The sequence below is a fragment of the Erinaceus europaeus genome, chromosome 15 (genome assembly GCF_950295315.1).
Source record: "Erinaceus europaeus chromosome 15, mEriEur2.1, whole genome shotgun sequence".
Lineage (NCBI taxonomy): Eukaryota > Metazoa > Chordata > Mammalia > Eulipotyphla > Erinaceidae > Erinaceus > Erinaceus europaeus.
In genome coordinates this window covers 74,139,520-74,151,568 of record NC_080176.1, presented here as the reverse complement: position 1 = coordinate 74,151,568, position 12,049 = coordinate 74,139,520, and the positions used below count along the sequence as shown (strand labels likewise).

The 12,049-nt window shown below is 44.2% G+C and overlaps 1 protein-coding gene across 8 annotated transcripts in view; it reads right to left on the bottom strand.

The window, feature by feature from the left end:
• ZNF532 (zinc finger protein 532) overlaps positions 1-12,049 on the bottom strand; it is a 103,043-nt gene that overhangs the window by 22,211 nt on the left and 68,783 nt on the right. For all 8 annotated transcript variants that reach the window (XR_009545089.1, XM_060173949.1, XM_060173946.1 and 5 more), the window contains 3 exons: positions 10,864-11,040; positions 7,375-7,537; positions 4,506-4,787 (listed from right to left, as the gene is read on the bottom strand). Coding sequence is in view for 7 of the 8 variants with exons in the window: in XM_060173949.1 (XP_060029932.1) it covers positions 4,506-4,787; positions 7,375-7,537; positions 10,864-11,040 (622 nt within the window). In the remaining variant the exon portion in view is untranslated. The remainder of the gene's footprint in view (positions 1-4,505; positions 4,788-7,374; positions 7,538-10,863; positions 11,041-12,049) is intronic.

The window sequence follows — 12,049 nt, the reverse complement described above, 5'->3', positions numbered from 1 at the left end:
ATGTCAATGGCCTGAATTTACCTACTAAAAGGCACAGAGTAGGAAGAGGTATCAGAAAACATAACCCAACCATATGTTGTCTACAGGAACCCCACCTACCTCAAAATACACTATATACAATGGTTAAACCAATAAGAAACATTGGAGAAATGAACCAGGAAAAGCCCAGCTTTTACAAAACAAACAGACTCAAAGTCAAAGGATGTAAAACTATCATACAAGCCAATGGACCACAAGAAGAAGGCAGGAACAGCTATTCAGCTATTCTCAGTCTGACACAATAGACTTTAAAATAAATAAAATTAAAAAAGATAGGGAGGGACATTACTTAGTGCTCAGAGGATCAATCAATCAAGAGGACTTAATGATTATCAACATTTATGCACCCATTGAGAAGCCATCTAAATACATCAAATATCTACTAAAAAAGCTACAGCAATATATAATCAGCAACACAGTAATAGTAGGGGACTTAAACACCCCAATCTCAACTTGACAGATCATCTAGGCAGAAAATCAGTAAAGAAACTAAAGAAACGAGGGAGCTAAATGAAGAAACAGATAAACTAGAACTATTGGACATTTTCAGAGCCATTCACCAAGAAACTGGAATACACACTCTTTTCAAGCCCATCTGTAGGGAGAGAGACAGTGTGGATGGGAAGTCTGGGGCCTACATGGAGGGACACAGCAGGTGTGTTCTGCCCAGGGAGGATGGGGATGGGCTTGGGAGGCTGAGGGTTCCAGGACAGCTCAGCAAGGCAGAACTCAAACACTGCCTTCTGGCTCCCATCCCAAGCTTCTAGACTCTGCTTCCCTCCCCCAGCTTCCTGCCCATTCTTTCCGGAGGCTGAGTGAGTGGAACTAAAACTGTAATCTAATCTGATGTGTCTCATTCCAAAAGGCAAGGCCTCTACTTCTTCAAAGCTAATCCTAAAATCCCACTAAACCAGACATGTCTTCCATGACAAACGGGCGGCCAGCCTGAACAAACACACACACTGTAGGCCACGGGAGTGGGCTTCCATTCCTCCTCTCCCGGCCTCTCTAGGAAAGTTGAGATCTAATAACTGTCAGCTGTGCCAGACAGAATGCGGGGGTGAGGGGTAGGACAAAGAATTCTAAAACGTTCCAAGACAGTGAGAGAACTCTCCAAAAGACAAGACGTGAAAGAACTGGATTGCTAAGATAGTTACAAGGCCTGCTTTAACATCTGTGGAGTCCAGTTGTGTGTGTGTGTGTGGGGGGGGTGTGGACAGAAAAGAAGGTTTTTCCTAGAGCCACCACTCCAGCTCTGCAAAAGCCACTGGGTCATATTTATGCAGGGGTCATCAAATATTGTCCTTAAGAATTACCCGAAATTGACCTCAAATACTGGAAGATGCTGAAGCATATGGGGGGGGGGGGGTTGGAGAGTCTGAAGTAGAGACAATTAAATAAGCAACATGCTAAGGCCAAGTACATCCCAGAAGTAACTAATTTTTACATGAAGATATGACAGCTTAACTGTAGTTAGACCAAATATTTCTGTGATTCAATGCTCAAAGGCAAATTTATACCATTTGGATGGAGTAAGTGAAAACACGTCACCTTCACAAGTAACTCAAACACAGTACAAATGAGGACATTCTTTTTCTTCTAATAGAAAAACAGAAATTGAGAGGGAAGAGAAAGACATGGACATTTGAAACACAGTCACACCACTCATCAACAGAGGTTTTGAACCCAGGTCCTTACACAATGGAATGTGTATACTTTACCAGATGTGCCACCACCTGGCCCCTTCAAATACACAGTACAATAGAGGAAATTCCAAACCAAGACCTTAAACACTTTATAAATGAACATGTCTTTTGTTGTTGTTGTTGTTTTGCCTCCAAGGTTATCGCTTCGAATCCACTGCTCCTGGAAGCTGTATTTTCCCTTTTGTTGCCCTTGTTGTTTATTGTTATTGTTGTGATTGTTATTGTTGTCACTGTTGTTGGATAGGACAGAGAAAAATGGGAGAGAGGAGGGGAAGAGAAAGACAGACACCTGCAGACCTGCTTCACTACTTGTGAAGCAACTCCCCTGCATGTGGGGAGCCGGGGGCTCGAACCAGGATCTTTAAGCTGGTCCTTACACTTTGCCCCATGTGCACATAACCTGCTGCACTACTGCCTGAATCCTGTCATGCTTCTATAGTATACTAATTACAAACTGATTTCAATGCATTCTTCACACAGATCCCCCAAGGAAACTGCTTGATTCTCCTAACTCATGTTAATGGAGGATGGTTTTTCTTTCAAAGAAAATGCTTCTCATGGACCAGAGAGATAGCTCACCTGGAAGGACACTTGCCGTGCCATCTACATGGCCCTAGTTCAAGTCCCTAGTGCATCCAGGAGAGTACCACCATACCCGGGAAATCTTTGGTGCTGTGGTATCTCTTTGTTACCCATGCCCACATATGTAATTTGTTTTGTTTACTTTAATCAGGTCACATCTCACATCTGGAGATGGTGGGGCTATAGATAGAACCTAGGACCTTTGAAGACTCAGGTATGAAAGTCTTTTTGCATAACCACTGCACTATCTCCCTGATCTCTCACTTTATATGTATTTAGAAGTTGCTGGGGTGTGGAAGTGGGGGAGTGGAATCATTCATGCTCCCCAAGAGCCCAGTGACACCAACAAAACAAAAACAACAAGGAAAATGTATTTCAACCCGATAATCAATCTTAGTGACATCAAAGGAGGTCTCGAAACTTTACATCAGGCTCAACCTGACGCTGTTGACTGGCTACGGAAGAAGGGCAAACGCTAGAAGAAGAAGAAGTGACATTAAAAGTGGACCTAATATGGACTGGCTAAAGATTAGACTCTCAAGCCTAAGGCTCTGAGTTCAATCCCTGACATATGTGCCAGAATGATGCTCTGGTTGTCTCTCTTCCACTAATAAAATAAAAATAAAATAAAATAAAATAAAATATTTTTTAAATGAGACCAATTGGTACCCTGGACTTTACGATGTGATGGGAGGAAAAATACAGCACCTATGACACATTCTCATCTAGAACAATCCAACCTGAATCTAACCAAATGTCTAGAAATCATGAGCTAAAAAGAAACTAAGTGGGAGTTGGGTGATAGCACTGTAGGTTAAGTGCACCTGGCGCAAAGTGTAAGGACCAGCATAAGGATCCCGGTTCAAGCCCCAGCTCCCCACCTGCAGGGGAGTCATTTCACAGGTGGTGAAGCAGGTCTGCAAGTGCCTGTCTTTCTCTCCCCCCCCCCCCGTCTTCCCCATCTCTCTCCATTTCTCTTTGTCCTATCCAACAATGAACAACATCAACAACAGCAATAAAAGGGCAACAAAAGGGAATAAATAAATAAATGTTAAAAAAAAAAAGAGGGAGTCGGGTGGTAGCACAGCGGATTAAGCGCACGTGGCACAAAGTGCAAGGACCGGCGTGAGGATCCCGGTTCAAGCCCCTGGCTCCCCACCTGCAGGGGAGTCGCTTCACAGGCGGTGAAGCAGGTCTGCAGGTGTCTGTCTTTCTCTCCCCCTGTCTTCCCCATCTCTCTCCAATTCTCTCTGTCCTATCCAACAACGATGACATCAATAACTACACAATAGAGAAATATTAAAAAAAAAAAAAAAGAAAGAAAGGAAGGAAGAAAGAAACTAAGCAGTGTCAAAAGGAAGCAAATACCCAAATGCAGAAATGTGAGGGGTGGTCAACAAGACCTGCAACTCAACTTTTCCAAGAAATCAATATCACATCAAAAATTAATTAATTAACTTAAAAAATGAAGAAAGGCTGCTCGGAATGAGAGGTTCATGTTACACAGTAGTGACTGCATGGCCTGGAAGGTGGCCAGTGGCTAAGGCATTGGACTCTCAAGCATGGGGTTTTGACTTCAATCCCCAGCAGCATTACATGCCAGAGTGATGCTCTGATTCTCTTTCTCCTCTCTCTCTCATAAAAAAACAACAAATTCAGTGAAAATTCCCTTTCGATCCTGATCAGAACTAACTGGATATGAAAATTAAAGGATAGCCTTGTTAGCTTTATTTGATCTAATAATGGGCAAATTTGTGTACTTACCTAAGAAAAAGAAAGTATGGCACAATTCAGATTAAGTCACAGAAGGCTATGTACCAACTGTTTTTCAAAGTATCCACTTTCTTTCTTTCTAATTTCTCCTAGGGCTAAAAGGCACAGCCAAATATTTCTAACTGTGGTTCACTGCTACCGTTTCCAGAGCTACAAACATAACTATAATGGAAAACCACTGCTGGACTTGAGGAGGACAAGTACAAGAACACGAACACACACACACACACACACACACACACACACACACACCCCAAGATCAGAAGGATTTAATTAAGATCGCCTGTTTCCGAAATACAAAGTATCTCCTCCCCATAAGTGACAGAGCCAGGCAAGCACCTGCAGGCTAGGCAGCAGGTCAGGCCAACCCTATCACCACCGCAGCCGCCTGCACTGTGAACTCACCTTGCCATGCTCCTTCCTCACATGGGAAATATAAACATCCCTCTGTGTGAACAGGCGGTTGCACTCCCAGCACGTCCAGCCAGGACTGGCCACTTTCTTGGGTTCCAGAGACTTCTTCACGGGAGACGGAGACTTCTTCTCCAGCTTTTCTTTCCCATTCATGGACCTGGAGTCTTCCTTGCTTTGATTTGTGGAGTTCTGAGTGGGGGGCTTAGTGCTCAGAGGCAAGTTGATGCCCAGGTTTGGAGGCCCCTCGATGCTTTTCAATGTCCCATGCATAGACTGTGACAGAAAGAAGAGAAACAGTCCTCACAAATCTGCTGCTAACGGGGAGCCCAAGATCAGAACAAGCGAGAGAGATGTCAGTGTGGTTTCATAATACCTAGAAATGCTTATTGACATATCAAAAAAGAAGGAAAAAAAACCTTAAAGTGCACAATGAAAAGGAATTTAGGAATTAAAGGAGCCTTAACTTTTTTGACTGTTAAGAGTTACTTGTTTCCAGTTCCAAATAATTAGCTTATTTGCTCCTGTCATTTTAGAATTCTTTGAAGAAATGTTTCTGTCTAGAGTCCAAATTATTCGTGGCACTCCACCCTCCCCAGGTATATCACGAGTCCTCTTGGACCACTTCAGAGAAAAATCACTTTACTTATTTTATCTACCTGGCACCGTCTGTAGAGGATAACATACTAGCATCTGTTCCAAATCTTTAGCAAAGAAGATCCCATTCCCGTCTGTCACATTGCAGAACAATTTTAAGAGTTTGGGATCATTTTAAGCTCCCTGTATTTTATCCTAGCCGTGCCCTTCATGATTTGAGGACTATACGCAGTGAATACTCAAAACAGTCTTTTTAAATTGCATGGCTGTGGGCTTCATGAGTGGTAAATTAGGTCTGCAGGTTTCTTTCCTTCTTTCTTTCTTTCCCTTCCTCCCAAGTTGTTTACCAGAGCACTACTCAGCTCTGGCTTATGGTGGTTCAGGGCATTGAACCTGGGACTCTGGAGCCTCAGGCATAAGAGTATCTTTGCATAACCATTATGCTATCTATCCCTGACCCCAGGTATCTATCTTTCTATTTACCCCTTCCCTCTCAATTTCTCTCTGTCCTGAAAAATAAAAATATAAAAAGGAAGCATTGGCCACTGGAGGCAAGGGAGTTAATGGTGCTGGCACTGAGCCCCGCTGATAACCTTGGTAGCAAAATAGGCATAAACTCTACAGGGGACAGATTGGTGCGATTTCACTCTCCAGGCCAGCTTCCTAAAGAGGCAACTAAAGTCTGTGCCTGGGTTTATGATTCCTCTTTTTGAGAGCCTCCTTTCTCACCAATGCTCAGGCCTGCCACCTGGCTCTGCATCCATCAGCCCACTGAAAGGTGTGATGAGAAAGGGTTGTCTCCTGCAATTTCCAGCACAGCTGGTCTCCCAGGCTACAGACTCACTGCCCGGGGTGCAAGGGCTCCAGCAAGAAGCTGCTCCACTGCTCCTTTCTTCATGCCTTCCCAGGTCCAGATCTTCCCGGAAGAATACCAAGAATCAGTCCACCCCATGAGGAGAGAGGGGAGCCTATACAGTTTGCTCAGGAGCAGAGATCAACAAGTCTGCCAAGACTATTGCTTTGCAGGCCTGTGGACAGGGTTTGAACTGAAGGTCACATATTTGAGCAGAATGACCATACAATGTTCTTTCCAAAGAAAAAAATCTGAGATGAGAATTGAGTGCTCGAGCTGCCCAGCCACTATGCTTGCTGCTACAACACCACGCAAGCAGAGGCCGAGCAGAAGCCACTACGTTATATTTACAGCTGCTTAACCCACCCCCCCTCAAAAAGAATCTTCTACCAAGTCGTTCATAAGTTTCTGGACAAATAAATTTTTATGAACTACAAGTCCAAGATAAAAGTATTAAAGATTCTTGTTTTCATTTAACTATTGCGACCATGCTAATAGCTAGGGCTTGGTATCCTGTATGACAGATCTACTGTTCCTGGCAGCCATATTTTTCTCTTTTATTATTTTTGATAGGACAGACAGAAACTGAGACAGAGGGGGGACATAGAGAGGGAGAAAGCAAAAATGAGACTTTATTATTAGAAACTATCATCAGTTTTCAATAAAAGATACATGTTTTCAGAACTGATTTTCTTTGCTCCAACAACACTTAACTTGAGTGATTATAAAAGTTAATTTTAAACATCTACATGGAGCATGGATGGGGGTTCAAATACGGTGGGTAATCTAAAATTTTGTAGGAAAAATAAAAAGTTCAAATTGAATTAAATTGGGGCAAATGTTTACCTTTAGAAATGAGTGTTAAACGTGCCACTTATTTTTGATTAATTAAATGAACAAGAATGCTTTTCTTTCCAAGGGGAAGATAAATAAAAATGAGTATGTATTTGGAGAAGTGCTGTTTCTGTTCCATTTATTCTTAATTCCGTGCTTGTAGAGAACTGAACAGCACAGGTGTCAGAAGATATAAATGAATTCACAAGAGGTACAAACATCATCTTAAAAACAAAACTTTAGATTTATCTATCTCCAAAATCCAAATTTTCGCCCACACCTGCCAAAAATCTTTGTTTCCTCACAGTAATCATTTTCACATGAAGGAAATAAAGGAAGTTTAATACAGTATTATTCTGTTAGGACCTGTTGAGCATTTGCCACTGACCTGTCATGGTACATACACCAGAAGCCAGGAACAAGGCCCAGACTTGGGCAGGTGACACATGACAGCACACCTGGAGCCTGCCCATCCTAACAACAGGGCACAGGCTCGCCTGTAGCCAACAGCTCAGGCTAGACTTCAACTGGGGAGTGGAACTGCAATTCACTTAAAGGACACGAGAGACGCACACACACCTTGATGTGGTCCATCATGAGCTGCTTCTGTGCATACAGAAGAGAACAGTCTGGACACTTGAAAACAGACACCTTCTGGTTTTCGATGTGTTGGTCAAAGTGGCGATACAGCAGGGTTTGCAGGGTAAATACAGTGTCGCACATGGAACACTTATATATGATTCTAGAACAGAAGGGCATGGAGATGTCAGTGAGCCCTCAGCTCCCAAGCCAAAGCGACTCCACATTTCAGGAACTCAGGAGGCAAGAGCACATGGTTAAAAAAAAGAAGAAAATAGTTTAGTGTTGTGAAACAAACTTGAGAAGCCACAGGCTTCACTCGAGTGCAGATTAATCTGACCATTCTGGGTTATGATGCTGCAGTCCAGGTGCTTACGAGTCTTCAGTTAATGATGACTACTCACAGACTTCTGACACAGGTTTTCACTCGTTAGTTACTTGAACATAGAACAAAGGCATTCTTGACAAGAACACAGCTCAGTGGTGGTACTCTAACTTGAAAAAAAGGACTTCATTAATGGGCCAAGTGGGTGCCCTCAACTAGCTAGCACCTGTACATGCTCTTATTTGTTCTCAGTTTTCTTTACAGTTAGTAGTAATTTGATCCTTAAATGTCAACATTTCTGTACTGGCTCTTCACACAGAAAGTCTCTATACACCATGGAAGTAAAGAAATGACAAAAAAATCCCAACTACTGCTACTTCAATATGTGGGTGTCCATTGTGCTTCAGATATTTTAAAATAACTCACTCTCCACTACAAGCCATCTCCACATCCTGTTAGTTCCTGTCAAGCACCCTCCCTGACTTAGTTTAGCAGACTGGAACCCATCATTTTGCACTGATGGCTGGAAGGACGGATGAACGGACGGATGGACGGACGGACGGACACACACACACACCACACACACACACACACCACACACACATACACCTGTCCTGTTTACTAGCCCCTGGCTGGTTCTGCAGGCAGGCTTGAGGACACCTGGGCCAATGAGAACCGGTGCGGAATATCCTAGGGAGCAGCTGAGATAACAACAGAGAAACTGGCTGGCAGGGAAATTGAAAGACGGAAGAGGGGAGAACTGAGGTTTCACTTGCTGCTTCTGAAGCAAGAACACTAGCAAGAGGCCTCGTCTTTCCATTGGGGGCTCTTCTGAGGACTGTCCTCATGTGACCCACAGCCTCACTCTGCATTTCTCTATTCCAAATTTACTGACTGACCTTTTGCTTCCTTTTTCAACCTAAGATTTATGAGTTCCGCTGGCATGAGTGAGAAGTGCACTTACAAGGCCCTCATACATTCGCTCATTAGCACAGGATATGCACACCCTCGACTGGGGTTATCAGGACTTCGCGGTGTAGACAGGCATGTCATCTTTAACTTCACACCAGGTGTAGGAAAGGTGTTAGTTTCTGACTGCCCGTTATTTCCTTTTGAAATAGCTTAGAGCAGAACCCTGAAGAGGTGCAGCTGAGAGAGCACACGCGTTAGCAAGCGTCCAGAATCCTAGTGCCCACCTGTTGGGGGAGGCTTCATGAGCAGTGGAGCAGTCTTGCAGGGCTCTCCCTAACCCGCTGCCATTTCTCTTTCAAAAAAAGAAAGCAAAGCAAGGAGGAGCCAGGTGGTGGCACACCTAGTTGAGTGCACATAAGCAAGGACCCAGGTTTGAACCCCTTCTCCCCACCTGCGGGGCAACTTGATAAATAAATAGCTTGGAGACAAGAAGTGTGATTCACTATAGAGGCTGAAATATGTCTCAGGATTACATTCTTGCAATTGCAGAACTATGTCATGATGGGGGGGGGGGCTCGCTTCACTCATCACATACGCCCTTGGGAAGGGGGTTCTGATATACTGCCTTTTACAAACAGTGAAGAAAAGCATAGAACAGGAGATGATCCCCAGAAGTCAGTGTTTCTAAGATGGGCTCCATCATTCCTTCCTGCCCTCTCAATCACTATTTGGGAATCTAAGAGCTTCATAGGCACTCGGATGTGTTCTGCCTCTGTTCCTCAAAAGGGTCTCCTGCACAGCACTACGACCTCCCTCCCTGCCAAGAGACTCTGTGCTGACTACATGACAGTACCATGCATAGATCCGATTCCAAATGTCACACACATTTCAGTGAACTGAAGCTTATTTTAATTTGAAAAAAAAAATTAACCATATCTAATGCTACTTTCAATGGCAAGAAAGACTGAATTTGTGTCTAGAAATATCTTACAATCTTGAACTTTTACATTTAAAACTAAATTTTAATACCAAAAATCCCCAAACTTCTACTCTCAGAGATACAAGTCAAACTGTCTTGAGAGTCCCCCAAATTGTAACTTGTTTCATCAAAAGGGTCTACAGCCATTACAATAAAGGGAGTCTAATGGACTCATGTCCAACCTTACTGGTTTTTAGTGAACAGTGTCACTGCTACAGTACTGTGCCAACCACATTTCCCCCAGATGAAACGATACACTGAAAGCCAGTTATGTATAATGCAGCGGTCTATCTGCACCACCTTCTCCCTGTACGCCCCTCATTATGAGCTGATGGGTAAGAACCACTAAAACATCTGGGCAGCAAATATAGGCACACATGATGATCCATGAACAGAACCATGAACATAGGAGCCAGACAACAAGGGCAGGAAGTCACGTCACACAACCTTGCAGGCTCAGGCGTAGGGCCTGTGAGCTCCAAACACCCCCTCCCACTTTATCCCTGCACAACCCAAAGCAGAGGCTGTGGCATTCCAGAGGCTGTGGCAGGCGAGTTCTCCTGGGAAGTGGGTGGGTGGTGGGCAGGTTTCTGACTTGCCCACACTCCCGTCCCTCGACGCAGACAGGCAGCTGTAACTACCTGCTGGAGAACCACTCCATGCTGCCATAGACTCAACAAGGTAAACACCGACCAAATCAGGAGGCAGGCTAAGGCAAAAATCAAACTCACCGATTCAGGACTTGGACGGGCTATGGCGTTCAGTCCAGTAGCCAGTATGTTGAGCTTATTTCAAATTATGTTACTATGAAAAGTGACTCCTTTTGGAAAGAAATCATGGAAAAGTTTAAAGATGATTTTGCTTCCAGATTATACCGGACTTGTTAACAACCATCTTGTGGTCTGGGAAGTAGTTCGGTGCATAGAGCACTGACGTCTCAAGCATGGAGTGCCGAGACACTCTCTTCTCCCTCCCTCCCTCTCTCTCTCTCCCTCTGCCCCACCACGGACAAATAAATCCTTTTAAAAAATCTGAAGAATAAAACTGATCAACACTCACATGTTTAGTAAAAGTTGATGATAAAGGCATAAATAGTAAGTAACACTTTGGATGAAGACTCTGCTTGGGTCCAAGAGCCGGGCACCACACTGAGAGCGCCAACATTAGCAGAATGGCATCTTTACTCCTGCTTCACATTTCACTCCACAGACCCTGTGGCTCCTCTAAGTGCTAATGAGGCAGTGGGATACAGGTGGGAGGCAGAATGACTTACTTTGCTTCTCCGATCTTGATGCCAGGGTGCTGGGTGTAAGCGTGGGAATGCGTGCTTGGGGCAGACTTAAACGCCATTGGACAAATAGGACACTTGTAGAAGACTTCACAGTGAGAGCCTTGGATGTGAGACTTCAGTGCAGCCACATCAGAGTACACGACATTGCAATGCACACATCTGCCAGGAATATAAACACACAGCTGTTAGCATGAGACCATCCAACGTGCAGTGCAGGTTCTCTGTGTAGAAACTGGAGAAAGCGACAGTCTCTCAGTAGTCCTTTTAGATGCCTTGTGGCTTTATAGAAGTGTGTGTTTTTTTTATTCTCCTATTCATAACATCAAATATATATGTATGAAAGATCACAGGGAAGACCAATTAAAACTCGACTGGTGGTTTCCTTTGAGCATCTTTTAAAAGCAGGAATGCAGGGTACTGATTGGGATGACAGCAAAGGATGATGGGGGCTGTACCATGGCTGGGGACACAGCAAGAGCTTCTGATCCCTGGCTGTGGAGAAGATTCCACAAGCTATATCTGAAAGTCCTCGTCCACCCTTAACACCCAAATGCCATTTGCCATGGATGACACCTTTGCTGCCAGAAGCTCCTGGCACTGGCAGACAGGCGGCACCAAGGAGCACCGGCTCCGACGCCACACCCACTGGTGTGCTAATGTGCCTGGGTATCTGCGGGCTAGCGAGGCAGTGGGACAGAGGGCGACTACCTGGATTGTGTCTCCCTTGGGAAATAAATTTTAAGTACACTTCTAGTTGATGAAGTGACGTGAACTATATAAACTTCTGCAAAAAAGAAAAATCAGTATCTGAAAATGAATTGCCCTTTTAGTTAATCTCTTCCCCAATGTCTCAAACCCTTTGCTCATTCAATTCTAGCTCTCCAGAAACAAACTACGACTTACTCCACCTCAGCCTCTCTCTGTTCTTATGCTAGGGCCCTCAAGAGCACCTGGGGACATCCAGCAAGGACCGAAGCTGCCTGAGCAGGGTCTCTATGTGGGTTCTGGGGCTCCTGGCGAGAAGCGCCTCTGCTGATGGGAAAGTGCAAATAGTGACTCCTGTGCCAGTCTCAGCTGAAACAATACACTTGCATTTGAAATGCCTTAACACATCCACCCAAAAAGATCTGTGTACACATATGTTCTTGGCAGCACAATTTGTAATAGC